Raw genomic sequence first — 24052 nt, forward strand, 5'->3', positions numbered from 1 at the left:
TGTGGTTATCATGTATCCAGTGCTTCTGGTGTTACTGACATTGATGTGAAAGCTCTCTATATGTTAATCATTTGCATCTTTACAACAGGCCTCTGGGGGAGGCACTGTCAGTATCATCCCCATTTTACAGATTCAGATATAGAGTCTGAGGAACACATTAAGTGAAGGAGCCAGAACTCAGACCCCAGCTGACAGTTGATTGCAGAGTCTGTGCTCTCCATTAACCAGTAAAGTTTATATTACATTATCAGTATTGTTATCTTCATCTAAGATGCCCTCCCTCTCCTTTTCACCTGTGTAAACTCAATACACATTTCATGACCCAGGTCAAATCCTTATTTTGAAGCCCATTCTAATTACCTCGATCTAAAATGCTCTTTCTTTTCTTTAATTTTAATGTCAGATTTGCAGCCAACTTTGATTTCGTCTAGCATTGTTGTCTTAGAACTATGACTTCTTTAAAATTGTATTGTGTAGCTTTTTATTATGGCCTAACAGTTGTATTCTGGGTTACTAATTACCAGCTTAGGATGACTTCTCAAAACCTTTTTCTTATTTGTAAAGTAGTGCTGATATTTGCTACTGTGAATGATATGATGTTTATAAAGCTACTTAGCAGCTCCTCATTGTCATTACTTCCTTTGGGGGAATAGGTGTTTTTTCCCCTAACTTAGGGATGCTAGAATAAGAGGGATACTGTTTGATATGTAAGTGAAATCAGGCAGAAATGAATGGAGATACTATTCTAAGGTTGTGTACCTCACCACCACAAGATGCATAACAAGATAGCAATGTCAAAATAGGAATTCCCTACTTTGGGGAATACGATCTTTGAAGAAGAATAGCAAGAAGCAAGAAAAATAGCAATAGAACAAATTAATTTTAAAACGTTATTCCTTTGCATAGTAAAATGTGACATTTTTATTTGTAATTATATTGTTAGGATTAGTATTTAAGGCAGAATTGCTTGTAATCAGTCATTTTATGACAGATTATAATGCTATTATTTTGTAATAGTTTAAAGATCACTAAAGAGCATAAAACACTACTAATACAAATGCTTCGTTTATAAGTTTCTTTTGTAGTGTTTCACTTACAACTTGAAGATTTCTGCCCACAGTCTCACAAGCAGCTGTGGAAGCTGTGCTCTGCACAGACCAGAATGTGCGTGACACCTGGGAGTTACGCAGCCCCCTTTCCTCCTCTTGGTTTTCTCGCCTGTAAACAGTGCATTTCAGTTCTTTTAGCTGATTCATTTATTATTTGTCTCCATTTTTCCAGTTAGCACACTTATGTTACTCTTCCTTTTTTTTAAGTTTTAAGCACTGTTTTATTAACTTCCCACAATGAAAGATAAGAATTGAATCCTGTCTCACTTCCCAGCCACAGACACACTCGCCCATGCATATGCACTTACACCTGTGCTCATGTTCTCTTTCCACTTCCTGTTTTTCCAATATCATTCTACTATAATTTTTGGTAGGCCAGTAATCATTATTTGTGTTATGATTATATAAACACTATTCATAACTGAACCAAGTACTGTATACTGTTCTTACTTTTCCATTTTTGGAGAGGGTACATCTTTTCATATTGTCTTATGCTTTTAGTTTTACTTGTCTGCTTCATTAATTCAATTCTGAATTCTTTCTAGGTTGTATAAGTCTGTCAAAATGTTCAAGCATATTAATATTTTATCAGTTTTGCCTTTGTGAATAAATCTCTCTGAGGGCCTTCTAACTTACTTCCCAACCTTTGTCATATAAGAGTTCACATGGATGCTGCCAATATTTGTAAAGCACAGAATGTGATAAATAGCTAAGTATTCTTGTGGCCAGGGGTTTCTCAGAAGCTCCAGAAGCCTCCACTTGTAGTAGCCAACCCTTGGTTCAAAGAGATTAATACCTGAGTGTGTCTGTAACCCATTCAGGACAAACCTCTATGTGTTTCAACACATTTGTTAGAAAGCTGTGGTTCATCCTCATCCAGAAGATTCCTTTTTTATTTTTCTTACAATGGACTCTTTTTCCTGAATTCCTTGTCTTCATCTTACTTTCTCATTTTGGTGGAAGCTTAAATTTATTTGCTATTTATTGTTGATGCCCTGCTAACTGCAGGTAGCTTGCAAATATATTTTATTAAAAAAATTTAAATTAGCTGTCAACAAAATTTAAAAGACTGTCAATTCCAAATATTGAAAAGATCCAGAACAATTGAAATTTTCATACCCTTCTGGTAGGAATGTAAAGTGCTACTTGGTAAAAACATTGAGACTCGACATTTCTAACAATGTCTTTTTATGCATTCAGTCATGATTGCTAGATTAGCTGGGTATAGAATTCTAGGTTAGGAAGTTTTCTCAAGATTTTGAAGCCATTGTTCTATTTGTTTCTTATTATGGATTTATCTTCATCTACTGCAGTGGACATTCATTAGGCCCCTTTCAGTCTGAAAACACATGCCTGTGAACTTGGGACATTTTCATATTTTGTCTTTGATTTCCTGTTTTCTCTTTTTTTCCTTAGAATTTCTGTTCTTTAGAGACTGGACCTTTCTAACCTTTTGTCTAATTCTCTTAGCATTCTTACATCAGTATTTTAAGACTTCTTAGCATTCTTAGCATAAGCAATTTTTCCTAAACTTTATCTGGTGCTTTTGAAGTTTTCATTAATATACTTTTTAATATACAAGATATCCCATTTTTATTCTTAGTCCTTTTTAAAAAAATTTTTATCATGTTCTTTTATAGATGCAGTATGTCTTCTTTGAGGATATCAGATTTCAATTTTTTATTTTTCTTTCTATGCAGTCTGTTTTTTCAAGCTGCTTTTTTCTTTATTTTGATCTTTGACTTTCATATTATAACTTTTTCTCACTTTCTGATCATTCTGATTGCTGCTTTTATTTAAGTGAGAATCTTAAAAAATAAAGCAAGTCTAACTGGAACTTATTTTTGCCTGGGTGGGAATTGTTGACTAGTGCTTCATATACTTGCTTAGGATGGGCTGTCAAGCTGTAAAAATCTTAATATTATTTTAGGTTTTTATCTTGACTTGTTCATATGCTCCTTAGAAAAATTTGTTTAGACTCTTAACCTAGTGAATATGTACTTCGCTGTCAGTATTCTGGGTGCTGAGTAGAGGAGGAAGGGAGGAATGTCCCGGCCTTTAGAATGCATAGTTTGCAGTCTCCCTGTTTTTAGTATGGTATTCCACATTCTTAGTTCCTCCTAGGGTTATTAAATTCAGAGGAATTCTGTTTCACTTTTACAAAGGGTTAGTCTCCATTCTTCAGCCATGGTGAAGAATAGTCCTTTGGTAGAACAAAATGTGGAAGGGGATTTGAGTGCCTAATATATCTTCAAATAACTTTTAGGCAGGCTACCAGTTTAGCACCTTACCTGCACTGTGCATTTCCAGGATAACCTAGTACTTCTCATGAAGTATATTGAGTGTTTTTTAATATTAACATCAGTATAAAAAGAAGTAGGCCCTCAAGTTGAAGAGGTAAACATAAGTGAATCATAGTTATTGTTACTCCAACTCTCCTTAATATGTTATAGTTTTACTTACTTTGTAATACAGTTTTACTTACTTTGCTGGAAATTGTATACAGTCTGTTTTTTAACCCTAAAGGAAAGCAGAACATACTACTTGAAAATAGAGTTTTGTGTTTATGTTTACTTTGTAGGTGACCTACAGCACAACTCTGAATGGCAGAGATACAGTTCATCATTGGAACTGGACTTCAGACATGCCCCTGGAGTGTGCCATTCACTATGTGGGGATTAGATGCTACATTGACGATCCTCAGTTCTCTGGTCGCAAAGAGTGGAGTGACTGGAGCCTACTGAAGAACATCTCCTGTAAGTGCATATTAAACAATTTTTGTTTCAGATGAATTAGATTAGTCTTGTTTAAGGGTAGGGCTGAGTTTAAGCTTTTAGTTCTCAGAACCCCATTTGGATGTACAGGGGTCACCTAGGGATCTTCCAAGTCTTCCATCCCAGAACATTTTGATTAAAAAACTCTGAGGCTTCAGAAATCTTGTTTTTTTAATAGAACATTCTGAGGGATTGGATAAATGTCCACGTTTAAAAATCAGTTTGAATCAGCATTAAAGAACATTTAAGATTTTTATGTAATGATATCAAGTCCATATTTTTAAAAATTAGCTCCCAATTTCTTGCCCATAGAGCAGACCCCTGTGAGCTGCAGAGTTATTGCAGAGAACGTGGGAATCTGCAAGATAACCCCGAATCATCTGTACATTGACCAAAACTCATATGCAAGTATAATGTTGGCAGTGTGAGAAGGGGCCTGGAATACTGTTGACAGTAAAATGAAGTCCTTAAGAAGGCTAGTGATCATTGTGCGTTATTCACTCCAGTGACAGTGTGGAGAGATGGCCAGAGGAAGGAGGGACTAGGAGCAGCAGATTAATAAGCATCTTCTAGTTCAGCAAGAGACAAGCATAAAGTGGGACACCTGGGTTTAGAAATGAAAAGGGGGAGAGGTATGAAAACACTGAAAAGACAGGATTAGTGACTGTGTATTTGGTAGGGGAGAAATAGAGCCAAAAAGGCTATTGCTTTGGGCATCTGGGTATCTGGTGATTCTGTCCAATGAGACAGAACTATATGAACAAACTGGGCAGGATAGATAAATTTCATTTTAATGTGTTGAGTGTTGAGTTTGAGGTAGCTGTGAAGTGTCTGGGAGCAATTTCTTATTGTCGGTTGGGAATACAGGTTCAGCATCCAGGTGATTAGTTGGAACTGGAGTTATCTAGTTGATCCCTGAACAACTGGGGGTTAAGGGCTCTGACCCTCCGTGTAGTGGATAGCCCATATATAACTTATAGTTGACCTCTGCACCCGTGGAACCCCCATATCTGTGGTTTCACACCCAAAGGTTCAACCAACCACAAATCCTGTCATATTTACTATTGAAAAAAATCCATGTGTAAGTGAACCCAGGCAGTTCAAACCTGTATCCTTCAAGGGTCAACTATGTATTTGAGAATCATTAATATACATGATGTGAAATTTTTTAAATCTTGGAGGCTAACATAAGGAAAGGGGCGTGAAGACCAAGGATAGATCCCTTAGAAGCTGGTATGAGGAGGGATGATGGAAGAAAGAGGCCAGCAAAGCAAGTAGCAGCCAGAGGGTTAAGAGTAGCAAAAGTCGGTAGTCTACACCCCAAGAGAGAGGGGAATTTTGAAAAGGAAGACTTTAGGCAACATACCAGATGCAATGGAAGTTGAAAGAAAGATTACTAAAAAGTGGCCATTTGATTGAGCAGCTGGGCCACAGAACCATTTTAGTAAGTATCAGAGTACAAGCCAGATTGCAGGAGATTAGAGAATGAGTAGGTAGAAAGGAGACTAGAGATACTTTTCTTAAATTGGGTACTTAGGAAAATAAAAACAAAGGGGTGGCTTCCATTAACATATAGAGAGTTGGGCTTTTTTTTTTTTTAAAGTGCTTTTTAAGATGTGGAATACTTAACCATATATGTAGGCTAATGGAAAGTAAGACATCTGATCTAAGCACATAGAGTAATTTCAAAGAAGTGGAATTATTTAACGTGCACCTCTTTTTGGTGTGGATTTTTCACATGGTGGATATAAACCTGCTTAATATCAACCTTTAGACTCCTTAGATACTAATATTAACCTGTAACCTTATACATTGATCTGCAATCCCTTCCACTCCCCCACTATCACCCCATCATAAGTAAATAAAACCACACACATTTTTATTTCTTGTGTATGTCTTGCTCCTTTGAAACCTGGAGGGTGTACTTTTTCTTTTAAGTCACCATTATTTCAAAGTACCTAACTGTGGTTTATGTACACTGGGCTAATTTATGTAAAAGTATGTATTATGTAAAAGTATTTATAATTCCTTTTGCTCTTTCTAGGGCCTCCTGATTCTCAGACTGAGGTTTTTCCTCAAGACAGAGTGGTACTTGCAGGCTCGGATATAACAGTCTGTTGTGTGACTGAAGAAAGAGTGTTATCGGCACAGATTGGCAGTACACATTGTCCCCTTATCCATCTTGATGGGGAAAATGTTGCAATCAAGATTCGCAATATTTCTGCTTCTGCAAGTAGTGGAACAAATGTGGTTTTCTCAGTAGAAGATAACATATTTGGAACAGTTGTTTTTGCGGGATGTAAGTCTATTACTTTTTTTTTTTTTTAAGAGTTCCTATTAATGTTTTTTGGGTCTTCTTGGAAAGCCTTAATGTTTTTTCTGGGGGATGATTTTCTTTCTTTCTTGTTTTTTTTATTCTTTGATAAATAACATAAGAAGGTACCAGCATTTTTTGCATGTTTTTAAGCAAGTTCAGGTGAGTTCTAAGCTTTTTTACATAATTGTATCGGTATAATTTGTGAAAGTGAAAGTTGCTCAGTTGTATCCAACTCTTTGCAACCCCATGGATTGTAGCCTGCTAGGCCTCTCTGTCCATAGAATTCTACAGGCAAGAATACTGGAGTGGGTAGCCATTCCCTTCTCCAGAGTATCTTCCCAACCCAGGGATTGAACCCAGGTCTCCCACATTGCAAGAGGATTCTTTACCATCTGAGCCCCCAGGGAAGCCCCATAGAAGAATATATGAGGTATTGGTTTAGTCGCTAAGTCATGTCCAATTCTTGCAACCCCATGGACTATATAGCCTGCCAGGCTCCTCTGTCCATGGCATTCTCCAGGCAAGAATACTGGAATGGGCTGCCATTTCCTTCTCCAGTGGATCTTCCTGATCCAGGGATCGAACCCAGGTCTCCTGCATTGTAGGCAGATTCTTTACTGACTGAACTACAAGGGAAGCCCCATAAGAAAATATATATATATATATATATATGTAAAATTTGTAGATTTTATAATAAGATTTGAGACATTCAGCTGCTAATTTTTAGTTTAAATTCTTATTTAACAGCTTTGTTGAGTCAGGGGCAGTTAGTATGTCTTAATCTTCCATTGTTTAGGAATTTTTTCATATAAATTAATTTCCCACCTGATTAAACTGTGCCTTTTTTTTAAGTACCTAAATTAAAGAAATTGTAAGGATTTTACACAAAATCTTGCAAAAGCATAACCTGCACTTCTCTGATGAGAGGAGGGTGGCTGGAGGACGTGTGGGAGGAAGAGTCCCCCCTCACTGTGTTCTCTGTACGGTGGATGCTCTGTAATGCAGGGGCATCTTTTAGCATGGTTATACCTCTGTCCCATGACGCTTCTGAAAGTTGTAGGTGGACTGCCCTACCTAGATGGCTTGTGTTACCCATGCACGGATAATTTTATATGTAGAGTTTTTCTCTCCTCTCCCTTATGGTAACTGTGATGTTAGGAGCCCTGATGGCTTTGCCTCCAGCAGTGCTTCTCTTTCACCTCTCATTCTGAACTTAAAAGTTCTGAGTGGTCCGAGGATCTCATGAGTAAAGTGTATAAAATGTAGTGAACAGATTTTGTGATTTTCTTTTGATCACTTGGGCTTCCCTGGTGTCACGGAATGATTTTTCTTATGCCCTTTTTTTTTTAAATGATTCTCAGTGGTGCTCTACATCAGCTGCTTTCAGCCTTTTTTTACACTTCCATAGAAACTTAATGATGAATTACATTCAGTTGCTGATAGATTTCCGAGGGAATAACCAGCATTAGGTGCCCTTCTCAGATTGATGGCTGTAACCTTAATTACTTCTTGCCTTCCCAGTGAACATTTTGGAATTCAAGTGAGAGTGAGGATACATTCAAATTTAAATTTTACAAATTTTAAAAATTAAATTTTCTTTCCTAAATGGAATTTTAGGAAATGATTTGCAACATTCCTCATAAATAATCATGAAGTCTAAAGTTAAGAACCAGTGAAGGGAAACTACTTGACAAGTGATACCAAACAGTGAAATATTCACGTAAAAGAAGGAGATAAAAATTAAAACTTAAAAGATGATAATATTCACTAGTATTTCTAACAATTTTCTAATTTTTATTACAGTGCTAGGGAAAACCTACTTAATTCATAATTTAGCTTTCGTTTTTAATATTTGGAGGTTGAAATATTGATCAATATTTGTTAATTCAGGAGCAGCAGTAACCTTCACTTCAGAGAGTCTTTAGAAACCTGTAACTAGGGCTCTGGTGTGAGTTAGGGATCAAGATTCACTTTTCTATGCCTTAAGGGGATCCTGTTAACTCATTATTTACTGAAAAGGCTGAAAAGAGTTTTAGAACCAGCTTGTTAATTTTCCCTTACACACACATACAGATTCAAACCTGCCAGGATTTTGATTGATATTACATTAAATCTATCAATTTAGGAAGATTTTTATTGTTACAATATTGAGTCTTCCAATCCATGAACGTGGTATAGCCTTCCATTTATTTAGATTTTGTTTCATTTATATTAGTGAGATGAGGTCTTTCATATCTTTTTGTAAATTTATTTTTAGGTGTTTGATGTTTTCTGGTGCTATAAAAAATGGATTTTTTAAAATTGCATTTTCTATATACTGCTATATAGAAAGACAGTTGATTTATACTAATCTTTTACCTAGCTTTAGTTGGTTTTTTTGAAAAGCATTACATTTTAAATACTGCCCTTCCATATTTTTTTCTCCTTCAATTTTTCCTTCCACTTTTGTCTAGTTGCTCCTGTTATTTTGGATTTTAAGTATTTCAACTTAAAAAAATCTGCCAAATCCTAAAATAATCAGCATTTTAAATATCCTCAAAACTTGGGGGTATTTGAGTTAAATAAAATGACTAAAAGTTTGGCCTTAAGTTTAAAATGGTTTTCAAAATAAATAAGTCAGTGTTAGTTTTATTAACCAGTTGTTAAACTTTCATATAAATACTCATTACTTCTCTTAATGTTACCCCAAGTACTTTGAAGGATGTAATGCTTATCTCTGGGGAAAGTATGTGAAATTTTCTAAATCTTGTTTGATAAACTAAGGACTATTTTAAAAATACAGGTTTTTAAAAATAAATTCTTTTTTTAGAGTTTTTCAACAAGTGATAATTGTTTAACAAAAACTTAACCACCTTGGAAGATAGTTTAGATAAATATGACAGTAAGGGACTTCTCTGGTGGATAAGATAAAGAGGATAAGAATCAGTCTGCCAGTTCAGGAGACTCGGGTTTGATCCCTGGTCTGGGAAGATTCCACATGCCAAGGAGCAGCTGGGCCCCGTGGGCCACGGCTCCTGAGCCCCTGTGCTGTGACTGCCGAAGCCCATGTGCCTGGAGCCTGTGCTCCTCAACCGGAGAGGCCATCGCCGTGAGAAGCCTGTGCACCGCAAACAAACACAGCCGCAGGTAGAGAAAGCCCGTGCAGCAACAAAGACCCAGTGCAGCTGAAAATAAGTAATTTTTTTTTAATTCTTAAAAAAAATGACAGGAAATATCAGTTTCTGTGTATGCTTGGTTAGGTAAGATTATAGAAATATCACTTTCTAAAAAAAAAAGATCACTTTCTGTAATCATTGTCACACTGTAGAATTTTAATTTATCACACTAAGGTCTGTCAAAACAAAGACAACTGTTTTTCTTGTCTTGCCCCTACAAAAACAGAATAGTTTCATTAAGGAACAAAAGAGCAGTTGTCACTTTGAATATAGGGAGATGCAGAATTTTACCAAGAATTACTTTGTAAATAACAGTCCTTGTAACTTATTTAAGAACTCTGAAACTTATAACATGACTTATATTGACTTATAATATGATTTGGTACTTCTTTTCAAGTCACAATATAAAGATGATAGATGATAATACTTTTAACCTGTAGATTTTTCTGATTGAACTAGTTGCACACAGGTTCCTTTGAGAGATTTGATGGACTCTAAAATAGGATTAAGGGAAAAACATGATAGTTGATCTCTTAAAGTTGCTAGGAGGAAGTTTCCGAATGAGCTAATAGTCGCTCTTAGGTATATTTTAATCCATCGTTCCTAATGTAATATGAACTCTGACACAACATGCTATACAAAGAATGGTAATAGCTGCATCATTCAAAATGTAATAAGCAAATTATTTTATTTTTTAAGAAAATTGTCCAAAATGTAATTAACATTTATAAAAGGCAGCATTTTTTTGGGAAGGTATATGTAACCAAAGTAACTGCTTTTTTTTCATTTTTTAATTAGATCCACCAGACATTCCTCAGAAACTGAACTGTGAGACATATGATTTAAAAGAAATCATTTGCACTTGGAATCCAGGAAGACCGACGTCCTTGGAGGGCCCACGCAGTACAAGTTACACTTTATTTGAAAGGTGAAGGTCGCTGGGAAAGGTTGTCAGACAGTATTGCATGCTGGAAGGATGTTAAATGACATAAGGAGATGTTCTATTTCATTTATACAAAAGATATAAAACAAAATATGCTGTAGAAAATTGGATATATTATAAACACTGTAATTTGAACACAGTGCAGACTCAATATCTTGTCGTCTTTTTTTAAAAGGCCTAGAAAGAAGAACCCTCAAATATGAGCGGAGACTCTCTGGGTAGTGGGAATATGACTGATTATTTTCTTCTGTTTTTTTGCATTGTATATATTTTCTTCCCTGAGTATGTAATATATCTACACTTGGAAATATAAGCCGTTTTGAAAAAACTACTTGAAATTTACTCATCAATTTTTTCCTGTAATATATCTCTTGACATTTTGAAATTATTTTAATATTCCTTTATATTCTCTTTTTCAGTTTTTCAGGAAAATATATTAGATTTAGCGGAAATAAAGTGTCCACAAATGAAAGCTACCAGTTATTCTTTCAAATACTTTCAAACCAAGAAATATACAACTTTACATTGAATGCTCAAAATCTTCTGGGTCAGACAGAATCAACACTTTTAATTAACGTAACTGAAAAAGGTAAATTGCTGCATAAACCAGTGTCTAAAAAATAACTTTAGAAGTGGTAAAATGTCTTGAGGTTAATGAAAAGTGCTTCTAGGGATTTTTTTTTTTAACTGATTATTTCCTTTATAGTTACTTAGTATTCATTTTAAAAATTTCATTTAAAAATCTTTAAAATTTAAATTTCAAGTTTCACTATTTTATTGAATTCAAATAAAAATTTGAATTAGTTTCATAGAGACTGTAAATGGCTTTATCTAATAATTTTGATTTCTGAAGATATTTTTGCCCAATTTTTAAAAACTTTTTATATTGAAATAATTGTAGACTCAGGGGTGGTTGCAAAAATAATAGAGTCCTCCTTCCGACTTTCTCAGTAGTATCATCTTATGGAACTGTACTTCAGTTAGGCAATTGACCCTCCTGGTTCAATACTGAACCTGACTACTGACCTTGCTCTGTTTTCACCAGTTTTTATGCATTTAATTGTGTGTGGTGTGTGTGTAGCTTTGTGCAATCAGATCCATGTATAGATTCATGTAACCCACCAGTACAGTTAAGATGTAGAACTGTCCAACACCCCAAAGGAACTTCCTTTTGCTGTCACTTTAGCAACCCCACCTCCCTCCGTCAACACACACACACACACACACACACACACATGAACCTCTGTCCCTGGAAAACAGCCAATCAGTTCTTTATGTCTGTTGTTTTGTCACATGGGGAATGTGTGTAAATAGAGCCATACACTATGTAACCTTTGGCATTCGTGTGTTTGTTTGTGCTTGTTTCTGACTCTGCAACCCCATAAACTCTAGCCTGCCAGGCTCCTCTGTCCATGGGATTCTCCAAGCAAGAATACTGGAGTGGGTTGCCATTTCTTCCTCCAGGCAGTCTTCCCCACCCAGGGATTCAACTGTGTCTTTTGCATCTCCTGCATTGGCAAACACATTCTTTACCACTGCGCCATAGGAAGTTGGCATTTTTACTAAGGATGATGTCTTTGCTATCCATCCACGTTGTTTTATGTATCAGTAAATAGTTTAGTTCCATTTTACTACTGATGATTTCTGAATTTTTACCAACCCTATTAATATATAGCTCAAAATAGAAATAAAAGAGGTCAGTTCTTTTTGGCATTCATTCCTGTGGTGTTTCCACATGTATCAACTGAGACCAGCTCTGCAATATACAGAGCAGTAGCATGGAAGCCTTCTCTTAGAGACAGTCAGGGGCTAAGGGCTTAAACCATTTGCATTAAAGACAGCCCTCAAGTGATTAGTGGATGGTCCTGTTGCCTTACTTGTAAATGTAAGTCACTTATATCAATTATTCTTTCTCTTCATCTTCGTTATTTGTTGATTTTTTTCCCCCTAAGATCAGAAAGGCTACATTTTATATTTGAGTGGCAGTTTTGTATGTATTTATCTGCCCTCTGCCATTTCAGCCCTGTCTTTCCCATGATTCTTTCCTATCACTCAAGTTAGTGTATGCAGTATAACCAGTATAGTGTGTAGTTTGCTTCCCTCTGCCTTTGTTCTTGCCAGGACTCCAGCCTGAAACGCTTTTCTGCAATAGTTTTGCCAAATTACAGTATCTCTTAATATCTATACCACACATTAGGACTTATTGTAAATACTCTTGTTGATTTTCTTTCTTTCTGTTTGTCATTCCTCAAGTAAAGGAGGGGTTCCTTAATGGTAGAGACTACCTTTTAGTATTTCTGGTGCTAACTGAGCAACTTGAGCATGAATGGTTCTTAAGCAATGCTGGCCTGGTGTCAGGCCATGAGTGTGAGGTTTGCCTTCCACAAACACTGGGTGGAACGTTGTTGATCAGCACTAATAACACGTCTCCTGTTTTTTGTTTTCTTTGGCTCTCATTTGTCATATTAGAAAATAACTTTTAAAGTAATTTTTGAAAATTATATTTACAGTTCATCCCCGTATTCCTACTTCAGTCAAAGTGAAGGATATTAATTCAACAGCTGTGACACTTTCCTGGCATTTACCGGGCAACTTTACAAAAATTAAACTGTTATGTCAAATTAAAATTAATAAAACTAACTCAGAGCATGAATTGGTGAGTAAGATTCTCCTCTAAACTTCCTTTGACATTATTTTGGATAAAATACGTAGTTTTCAGAAAGAAGTAAATTCACATGTGTAAGCTCTCAGATTACTTATTATAGAGGTTTCCTAAGAGCCATTATATGTGTGTATATATATACACACATCATAACAGTATTGCATTTAGCACTTAAAAACAATTGTAGCACTAGGTGTTATAGAATATAAGTATGACTTCTGCTACTCAGAACATGCCCAGGTCTAGTATAGTCTCTGGCATGCAACTGGCGCTCAGTAAATTTGTGAATGAATGAGTAGTTTTTGCTGTAGCCTTTGTGTTAGTTAATGGACTAATCAGCAGCAGAGAGAAGATGTGATTTTTAAAACTGCTAAGTGCAGCAATAGGAGCAAGTTATAATTGGTCATTATAAGTCAAAACATGACTTTTTAATACATTTTAAATACTTAAGTTGAATTTTATGCTGCACCATCTTGTAATCTGGGGTAGATCTAAAATAAATGACATTCTACTTAAATAGTTATTTGGAAATGTACTGATAATTTCTAGAAAATCAGTCAAACTGCAAAATGTAACACAAAAAGTTCCTTTGCCAGAAGTAATTGGGAACTCAGAGACTTTCTGGAGGCATGCAGATCTCAAATTTGTTTCAGATTGCTTCATCTTAATTTTATTTGGTTTAAATATTTGTTGAATATTCTACATGTTTAGCACTGCACTAGAGGCTCTAAGTGCCATGTAAAAAATAATGCATAAATGATGCCTGCCTCCAATAAGCTTCCAAATATCTGAATAATGTATTTAATACTCCAGGTCATCTTAGATTACTAAATTATATTAAGGTATATTGCATCACCATTAACCATTGACAGAATATCATCATCTCTGTATAATTTAATTGACCATTATTACTTAGATTCAACATTTGGATTAAAAATATACCTTAATTTTTTTCCTATTGCAGAACATAATTTCACTGATTTTGAATTTTATATAAGAATTAAAATATAGTGGATGAACTGTCTTTGGTTTTATAGAGGTAAAGTCTTAGGACATTCAGTCAATTTATGTTGCGAACTTGGGAGGCTTTCTTCTAAAAAATATATGTATATATATATTTATTCATATACACATGATATTACATATGTAATATATATGATTGTTTTCTAATAGCGGAGTGTCACAATGAGGGGGGTAGAAAGTTCAAATTATCTTACTACTGTGGACAAGTTAAATCCATATACCATATACACTTTTCGGATTCGTTGTTCTACTGACCCTTTCTGGAAATGGAGCAAATGGAGCAAAGAAAAACAGTATTTAACCAAAGAAGCCAGTAAGTTAACTGAATGATTTATGGCTAATTATTATATAGATCCTGAAATTTTATACCTTTTTTTTTAACGAAAATATCACCAGAGTGACTAAAAGTAGGAGAATGTTTAGATAAATTGTGTAATTATTTAATACCGCAGCAGTAAAATACCATACAAAGATTTTAAATGAGTTTTAGTTTCGTGATAACATGGAAAAATGCTTGGCTTATGTTATGTGAAACTGCTAAGCTACCTTATCCACAATGTGATTATAACTATATTAGGATGATACATAGGAAACCAAACTTGAAATTTAGTAAGATTATGGGGTGATTTTTCTCACACTTCTTCCTCCTATTCCTGGTGTTATAATTATTATAATATATTTAGAGTGTTTCTTTATTGAAAGCAATTATTAATAAAGCTAATTTGGTAGAATATTGTGACTTAGGCCTGAGGATGGTCGGGACTACAAGTTCTTGAACTTCAGTTTCTGTGGTACACCCAGATCAAAACATCTAAAAAATCAGGTAACTGGTTTGCCGAGTATGATAATTTCTAAAGACAGATTGAGATTCTACTCTTGATTAATCCAGATATCAACTTTCAAACAGCAAAAATTTAGAAATAGGTGTAATTTTCGGAAATTATTCAGTAAAAGAATAGCAAAAGATTTATTTGCACTATATAATATAGGGAATATCAAACTTCTTCCAAAAAATGTAATGTGTGTTAGTCGCTCAGTCGTGTCCAAGTCTTTGCAACCCCATGGACTGTAGCTGGCCAGGCTCCTCTGTCCATATATTTCCCAGGCAAGAATACTGGAGTGGGTTGTCATTCCCTTCTCCAGGGGATCTTCCTGACCCAGGGGTTGAACCAGGTCCCTGGCATGGCAGGCAGATTCTTTATTGTCTGAACCACAGGGGAAGCAATAAGCAGAGAAACAGTAAGACAAAAACTGATAGGTATTAACCCAGATTTTGTCTCCTCACATGAAGACGAGAGAGATGAGAGGATCTTTACAACGCATCCAAGAATTATTTGGATCATGCTTGAGTCCCGAGAGAGAGTACACTAGTTATTTCTTGCTGTGACAAATTACCCCAGAGCTCAGTGGCTTAAAACTGCAAGCATTTGTTATCTCACAGTGTTTTTGGATCAGAAATTTAGGAGCAGCTTAGCTGAGTGGCTCTGGCTTAGAGTTTCTTAGGAGGCTACAATCAGGATGTGAGTGGGGGCTGTGGGCTTGACTGGGTCTAGAGGATTGGCTTTTAGGATGGTTCACTCACATGGCTGTTGGCATGAGGTCTCCATTCCTCACTGTGTAGGCCTCTCCATAGGGCTGCCGGAGTATCCTCAAATGGCAGCCAGCAGCACCCAGATTTAGTGATCAAAGAGAAGACAAGGCAGCTTCCACAATGTCTTTATGTCCTAGTCTTAGAAGGAACACACATCACATCTACTGTACTCTACTGGCCACACAGGCCAACCCTGATACAGTAGAGGAGGGACCACGACACTGTGAATGTCAGGGGGCATGACCAGCATCATTGGTCCTTTTGGAAACTAGTTACCATAGGAGCTTTTGCCCTTAGTTGATGAGCTATTGTTGCCTAGAGGAAGCACTTTATTTACACCTCATTGAATAAAGGCATTAATTCACTTAATAAATACTTATAAGTATCCGCCATGTGTCAGGAATCATCTAGTTACTAGGAATATAGCAGTGAATAAAACAGCACTCTCTGCCCATGGAGTGTAGAGGATAGAGTTAGAAATGAGTTTTTAAACTACATGTATAATAGTGTATTTTGGGTGGCAATGAGTACCATGGAAAAAAATAAAAACTAGAGAGAGGGCTAGGGAATGAAGGCCAAGTGGTTGGGGAGAGGGGGTGCAATTTTAAATAAGGTAGCTGGGAAAGACTTCACTAATAAGGTAACACTTGATCTGAGATATAAAGGAGGTGGGGAAGGAAGCTACATAGTTAATTCAGAGGAGGAAAGTTCTAGGTAGAGGAAGAGAGAATACAGAAAGTGCAGAAAGACTGGAGTGGGTGTCCTCTGCATGTTTTAGGAGCAATCAGGAAGCCAGCCTGTAGCCAGAGCCAGCTTGAATGAGGGGAGGTTGGAGGATGTGAGATGGAGAGGCAGCCCCAATCCTCTGAGGGAGGTGAGGGTGATTTTAACCCCTTGTAAGGGACCTGTGCTTTGCAGATGTTCAGAGCTCAGCTTTTCCATTGCTTCATTTTCTAAGTGGAAAATGACTTAAAAGCACTAACTGCTTCACATTTTTATTGAAAATTTCAGTTTTAAACCCTGCCATCCCAGTTACTGATCTTATCAACTGACATAGTATGCATCTTCAAATACTAACTCTTAAATCTCTTTTCTAGTTCCTTCAAAGGGACCAGATACTTGGAGGGAGTGGAGTTCTGATGGAAGAAATCTAATAATATATTGGAAGGTAAATGTCTTATTTTTCCTTGAATATTTAAGTAACTTTAGTATGCTAAACTACTTAAATTACATATGGTTCTTGGGCTATTAGGGAGCCAGGATTTCCCAGACTGGCTTAGTTGACAGTATTGCTGAGAATGTAGCCTGGCTTCTAAGACTTCCAAATTCCTCATCACTGCAGACGTACCACAGTCCTTGTAGTGAGGATCTCTGTCTCAGGTCTAGGCATTCTTCAGTTTGATTTTATGAGACTTATAAAGGACCGAGGATTTCATGAATTCCATCTATCTCACTTTAGTCAGAAGTGCAGCCAGAAACCACAATTTAGAATCCTAAGTGTTTATGTTGTATTTTGTCTTCAGTGAATAGGAAACCAACTTTTTATATCTATCAGTCAGCATAATTTGTTGTTCCCTAAATAAATTGTGTTACAGTATAGCAATTACAAAGTTTTACAAAGTTTTCTAAAATTTTAGCTAGAATATGATTTGCATTATGTTTTACTAGAGCATAAACCTTACTGGAGCAAATGTTTTCATTGCTGATTTATGAAAATCAAAACCACAAACAGTTGTTTTCTACATCAGATTTCATAGGAACAGTTATAACCAGATTCTTTTAAATAGTGCATTTTGTTATTTAAAGTAAGCTTTAACAAAAACTTGACATCGTATGGCTTTGATTAAAGTGAATCTTTGAAGTCTATGAGCACGTTGTGTACATCTTCCGTCACTTAGAGGTCGTCTGTATATAACTCTGCATCCCCTCTTATTCTTAATTGGAAAAACCCCCTGGCTGCTGTCAGTTGTCTGTCAGATTGTACAGTAATACAGGAATGATTATACAAATGACTTCAATGTAGAAAGTTTAGGATATTTTTCAGACTAGATGAATGTTAAACCAAGGATTAAAAATATTGAAGCAATTCAGATTCTAACTTCAGTGACTAGTTTATGGTTCCGCCACATTTGGGTGGAAAATTAAGTTGTTTTGGACATGTTGATTATTTAAAACATGTGCCCCTAGGATGATCGAGTATAGTTCAGTAGGCAGTAGTTTGGTGTAAGGCTCTGGAGCTCCGGAGAGGTCTGAGCTAAAGACACAGCTTTGAGTGGCATGTAAATTGATCACTCAGAGCACACAGCATAGAAGGAGGCCAAGTGTGGAATGGTGGGTAGTGGCGGCATCTGAAGACCCAGCAGAGGAGGAGGATCCAGCAGTGGAGATTGGGAAGGTTAGAAGGGCAGGAAGACCAGAAGAAAATAGTGTGCAGAAACCAAGGGAATGGGGGTGGTATGTGAAGGAATAGACAGTATCAAGTGAAACCCACAGTTCTTGGGATGGTAGCGTGTTCCCTGGACCAGGCCATCAGAGAGCTACCTCTGTGTCTGCAGCAGAGCACTAGTGGCTGGATCAGAGGGTCCTGGGCAGTACTGTATAAATTGGAGAGATTGTTTTGAAAAGCAGTGTAGACATAAAAATAAAGACGTTTGAATGATTATTTCCTTTCCCGTAAGCCCAGATTTGGGACCCCACATTAAGGAATTAATCCTAACTGGGGAAAAAACTGTGGCACCAAAAGGTTCGTTTTATTGTGAAAAAAAAAAAAATGGCGACAATTTAAATTCTACTTATTTAAGAAATATTCAGGTAAACTAATGAAAATGCTATATGAAATATAAAGCTGTTAGAAATATACATAACTGTATTATCAAAAAAAAAGTGTGTCTTGTAGAAAAGTGAAAAAAAGATAGACAATTGTATAGTATGATGGAAACAATTTTAATAAAAGTCTCCATCTAGAAAAACAGCTTGAAGGAAATACCAGAATGTAAGAATATTTAAGAAATGGGAATATGGGAGATTTTTCTTCCAACTTTTTAATATTTTCCACATTTTCTGTAATAAGCAAGTAATACTTTAAAATGAGAAAACAATAACTATTTTAAAAACATGATGCCATACTTTTTAACATTTTATTTAGTTTTAAGTAGAGCACTGCTTCTCATCTCTTCTTTTGGTTTCCTTCTGAATAATACGAAGCTAAATATTGTTTTGTTACTTAATTTTTATATTTTTGTGTACTCTACTGCTTACAGCAAGGGTAGTTTTTGTTCAGCATCGCTTCCCTGATTTATCCAGATCTCACTGTATTTAAAGTCTGTGCTGTGCACTGTTAATGACTCATGTTTCCTAACATTACTTTGTTCGGATTAGTGAAGTATCCAGTTTAGACTCAATGGCCTTGCCTTGTCACATCACCTTTGCCAGTTTTTATAACAGAATTTATTTTTCTTTTTTTAATAGCCTTTACCCATTAATGAAGCTAATGGAAAAATACTTTCTTATAAAGTATCATATTCATCAGATGAGGAAACACAGTCCCTTTCTATTGCTGATCCTCAACACAAGGCAGAATTACAACTTGATAAAAATGACTACATCATCAGTGTGGTGGCAAAAAATTCTGCTGGCTTATCACCACCTTCTAAAATAGCTAGTATGGAAATTCCCAATGGTGAGTACTTAAGGTAAAAGTAGTATATAAGTATAGGAAACCAAGGGGAAACATTTTGATGGTGTTGCTTGCTCTCATAATGTCATCTTTCTTCTCATACCCTCTGCTGCTGCTAATGAGTAACGAGTAAGGCAGATTACTCTTAAATATTCGTGGAGAGGCAGTAGCCTTCAGTATTGACTGGAAGCATCTACACTGATAGATAAAATAATTACAAAACCCAATTACTTTAACACATAATGTAGAGTTATGGCAGTAGATACTACTCTTAGGAAGAAATATTTTAACAGTTTATTTATAACTGCTTTCAGACATCTCCCCAAGACCATGACAGTTGACACATCAGCTAGGCTATTTTTAAACAGGAAGAAATACTCATTTTAAATGACAGCTTCATTGATAAGATAATTCTTTATTAATAGGAATCCTTTACTGATAAAAATTTTTTCTTGAAGTCTAAATTGCATCTTCAGTATAAGCTTTAGAAAAGAATTTTGATGTAATTTTAAAATTCCTCAGTACCCCCTTTAAATTTAATGAGTTACAGTGACTGTCAGTTTTCATTCCAATCCCAGAGAAAGGCAATGCCAAAGAATGCTCAAACTACCGCACAGTTGCACTCATCTCACACACTAGCAAACTAATGCTCAAACTTCTCCAAGCCAGGCTTCAGCAATACATGAACTGTGAACTTCCAGATGTTCAAGCTGGTTTTAGAAAAGGCAGAGGAGCCAGAGATCAAATTGCCAATATCTGCTGGATCATCAAAAAAGCAAGAGAGTTCCAGAAAAACATCTACTGCTGCTTTATTGACTATGCCAAAGCCTTCGGCTGTGTGGATCACAACAAACTGGAGAATTCAAGAGATGGGAATACCAGACCACCTGATCTGCCTGCTGAGAAATCTGTATGCAGGTCAAGAAGCAACAGTTAGAACTGGACATAGAATAACAGACTGGTTCCAAATAGGAAAAGGAGTACGTCAAGGCTGTATATTGTCACCCTGCTTATTTAACTTATATGCAGAGTGCATCATGAGAAACGCTGGGCTGGATGAAGCACAAGCTGGAATCAAGATTGCCGCGAGAAATGTCAATAACTTCAGATACGCAGATAACACCACCCTTATGACAGAAAGCAAAAAAGAACTAAAGAGCCTCGTGATGAAAGTGAAAGAGGAGAGTTTAAAAGCTGGCTTAAAACTCAAGATTCAGAAAACTAGGATAATGGCTTCTAGTTCCATCACTTCATGGCAAATGGAGAAACAATGGAAACAGTGGCAGACTTTATTTTTGGGGGCTCCAAAATCACTGCAGATGGTGACCGCAGCCATGAAATTAAAAGACGCTTGCTCCTTGGAAGAAAAACTGTGACCAACCTAGATAGCATATTAAAAAACAGAGACATTACTTTGCCAACAAAGGTTTGTCTAGTCAGAGCTATGGTTTTTCCAGTAGTCATGTATGGATGTGAGAGTTGGACTATAAAGAAAGCTGAGCACCCAAGAATTGATGCTTTTGAACTGTGGTGTTGGAGAAATCTCTTGAGAGTCCCTTGGACTGCAAGGAGATCCAGCCAGGCCATCCTAAAGGAAATCAGTCCTGAATATTCATTGGAAGGACTGATGCTGAAGCTGAAACTCCAATACTTTGGCCACCTGATGCAAAGAGTTGACTCGTTGGAAAAGACCCTGATGCTGGGAAAGATTGAGGGCAAGAGAAGGAGGGGAAGATGAGATGGTTGGATGGCATCGCTGACTCAGTGGACATGAGTTTGAGTAAACTCAGAGTTGGTGATGGACATGGAAGCCTGGTGTGCTGTAGTCCATGGGGTCGAAGAGAGTCGGATGTGACTGAGCAACTGAACTGAACAGTGACTATCCGTTCTTCCTCAGCTGCCTTGACAGCTTTTTAAGTCACAAGTTCTCAGCAGCTACTCCTGCCTCCTCGCCCAGTTAGCGCCTCTTCTGAGTCATTCCTGATCGCCCCCCTTGCTGTCCCGCCCTAGTATGGGGTCACGTTTCTATGAGCACCCACTCCTGAAGGAAGAAAAATGGGTCCAGCTTGGGTCCCCAGGACCTTTTCAGTACTTGCTTGAGGGCACTGGGCGGTGTCTGACTGCTTGTTACGTAACCGTTTCTCTGTTCCAGTCAGTTGTGGACACATTAGGAGGAAGAAATAGGGACACACAGTATGTTTCAAGACACAGAGCAGCAGCCAGAGCCCAGGTAGCAGTGCTTGCTAGAGAGGAGAGGTCTGCAGGCAGTGCTGTGGAGGCAGAAACGAGACAAGGGAAAGATGTATGAACGCCCGTGGCAAGATAAGCTGCCGATTTAGGTTAGGTATTTCATGGCTCTCACAATAATAGGCAATGCCTATGTTATCTTTTAATTCAGGAGCTATATTCCTACCTTTTCTGTGTGTCTCTCAGGAGTAATTTACAGAACTAACAATGGTCTGGCCATCAGCTTTCAGAAAGTTACTACAACTCAGAACAAATCATGGTTCCTAAAGGATTTCCCCAGTGGGAGGCCCTACTGTAACCTCAGCACAGGCTGACGGTGTGGATTTTTTCGTCACATTGAGCGAAGAAGCTGTTGTATCCAGAGTCCTGTATTCCAAGCCAAATTGTTGTCTTGTGTCCAGTAGTAGTTGCTTATGAATGCAAATTTTGTTCAAAAAAACCTTTCCGTGGCTTTTTACTGAGCCCTTAAATATGCATCAGTTAGAGAAATTACTTCTTTCCCCTGTTTCTCTGGAAAATTTCCCTCTTGGCCATGCTGTCCTAACCCACACTAATTACTTGCTGCCAACCTTGGGCCTCCCTTATCACTGAGGCTGAGATCTGGCAGGTGGGGAAGTCAAACCTCACCATGGCCCCCAGCGCCCTCTGTCAGCCTCTGCACCTCACGCATCCATACTGCTCTCTGCCCACACTGGCCATCCCATCCCATAGCTTTTCTCCCTGTCCTGTCTCCAAAATCCCTTCCGCCCACCTGTGGGACAGCAGTCTCCCTTGAAGGGAAGTGAGGGGCTGGCACACCAGTTCATTCACCCACTGCATGGGGTTGTGCTCCTGCTTGGCGTGGTCTGTGCCAAGAGTGGAGCTGCAGGCGCAGGCCCCCATCTGCTCTTGTGGAGCTCACATCCATAGTGGACGATGAGAGAGGAGATTCTGACCACCCATGCCTGCTCTTCTCCAGCCTCCCATCCCTCTGCTGCTGTGCCGTGACCCTTTAGTGCTCATTCCCTCTGCCCCATTCGTCACGGCTTTTGAGCTTCATGTCCCAGCCCAGCTATGTCACCACCTGATCCTTGGTTCTTTTTTGTTTTGTTTTGTTTTGTTTTTCCAGCTGCAGAGTTGATCTGTATGACCAAGTAATTGCCATAGAGCAGCATTTCTAAACTTGGCTGAAGGTTTATCTAGTTTAGCACCATTTTGCAGTGTATGTACAATGAAATGATTTGTGTAACTCTGGCTCATTTTCATGAGGTTTACCTTAAAACATTATTTTTAACACTAGTAAAAATCCTTCTTTCTTGAAGATGATCTCAAAATAGAGCAGGCTGTTGGAATGGGAAATAGGATCCTTCTCACTTGGAATTACAACCCCAACATGACCTGCGACTATGTAATTAAGTGGTGTAAGTCATCTCAGTCTGAACCCTGCCTCATGGACTGGAAAAGAGTCCCTTCAAACAGCACTGAAACTGTAATAGAATCTGGTAGGTGTCTCTCAGAGTTCTTTAAAGATATTTTTTAAATTTACTTTTTATTGGGGTGACATTGGTTTATAATAACATCATGCAAGTTTCATGTGTACACCATTATGTTTCTATTTCTGTATACACTACAGCGGCTAACCACCAAAAAAAAAATTTATTTTTTTAAAAAAGAGCAACACGGAGTGACTGGTTGCAGTGCAGTGACTGTTCCCCCTCACCATTGGGCTGGATACGGATTGGTTTAACTTTTTTGAAAAGCAGTTTGTGGCAGTATGTGTGTGAAACAATTCATAGACTTTGATCTCGTCGTTACTTGTCTAGGAATGTATTCTAAGAAAAAAAAAAATCCAAGAGCAGCACAGATGTACATCTAAGAATGTTCAGCACAGCATTGTTTATAATGACCTCACTCGCCATCTTTTTGCCCCTGTTTGCCCACAAGCCAGGTTACTGAGCACAAAGGACTTGCACCCATTACCACTTCCCCTGCTGTAGGTCAGGGGCGCATTGAGGGGCGGGGTGCAGCTCAGGAGCTGCAAGCCTGAGATGATGCAGCCAGGGGGGTGCGGTTACCTGCAGGCTGAGCCAGCCTTGTCCTCGGGAGCTCTAGGCTCTGCGCTGTCACTGTTCCTTCTGAGTCCCTGGCATGAGTGAGTGTGCCTCTGCCTGTGGGAACTGTGGAACCTCTTGGTAGTGAAGCTTCTGACGTCACCCTCCTCCCCCGCCCCGTTCTCCCTCACGTGTGAGTGAATGAAGTTCAGGGGAGCGAGCAGCTGCTGAGCCTTCTCTCCCAGCAATCACCTTCTGCTCATTTACTCTGTTCACTGTCAGATGGTCAGGGTGAGCCCCATGCATTGGATTCCTACATGGAGCTTCAGATTTTTTTTTTTCCAGTTCTACTTGGAATACAGCCAGATTCTTTCATGTGCATAATTGGCCAAGGCCTCAATGGTTGCCTTTCTTTTTCCTTGCCGAGTACGCCGTCCCTTACCAGAGAAGTACAGCCCAACCTTACACAGCCATAGTGTGCTCTGTATAAATTATGACCCCTCTTCCCTCCTTTCTCACTTTGGC

The 24052-nt window shown here is 37.7% G+C and overlaps 1 protein-coding gene across 5 annotated transcripts in view; it reads left to right on the top strand.

The window, feature by feature from the left end:
* The window catches only part of LIFR (LIF receptor subunit alpha), a 115967-nt gene that overhangs the window by 75645 nt on the left and 16270 nt on the right, over positions 1-24052 (top strand). For all 5 annotated transcript variants that reach the window (XM_043887143.1, XM_043887140.1, XM_043887142.1 and 2 more), the window contains 9 exons: positions 3691-3865; positions 5928-6182; positions 10154-10283; positions 10718-10887; positions 12809-12954; positions 14134-14296; positions 16672-16742; positions 19043-19253; positions 22799-22978. In XM_043887143.1, coding sequence (XP_043743078.1) covers positions 3691-3865; positions 5928-6182; positions 10154-10283; positions 10718-10887; positions 12809-12954; positions 14134-14296; positions 16672-16742; positions 19043-19253; positions 22799-22978 — 1501 coding nt within the window. The remainder of the gene's footprint in view (positions 1-3690; positions 3866-5927; positions 6183-10153; positions 10284-10717; positions 10888-12808; positions 12955-14133; positions 14297-16671; positions 16743-19042; positions 19254-22798; positions 22979-24052) is intronic.

This window comes from Cervus elaphus, chromosome 25, assembly GCF_910594005.1.
Source record: "Cervus elaphus chromosome 25, mCerEla1.1, whole genome shotgun sequence".
In the NCBI taxonomy this organism is placed as follows: domain Eukaryota; kingdom Metazoa; phylum Chordata; class Mammalia; order Artiodactyla; family Cervidae; genus Cervus; species Cervus elaphus.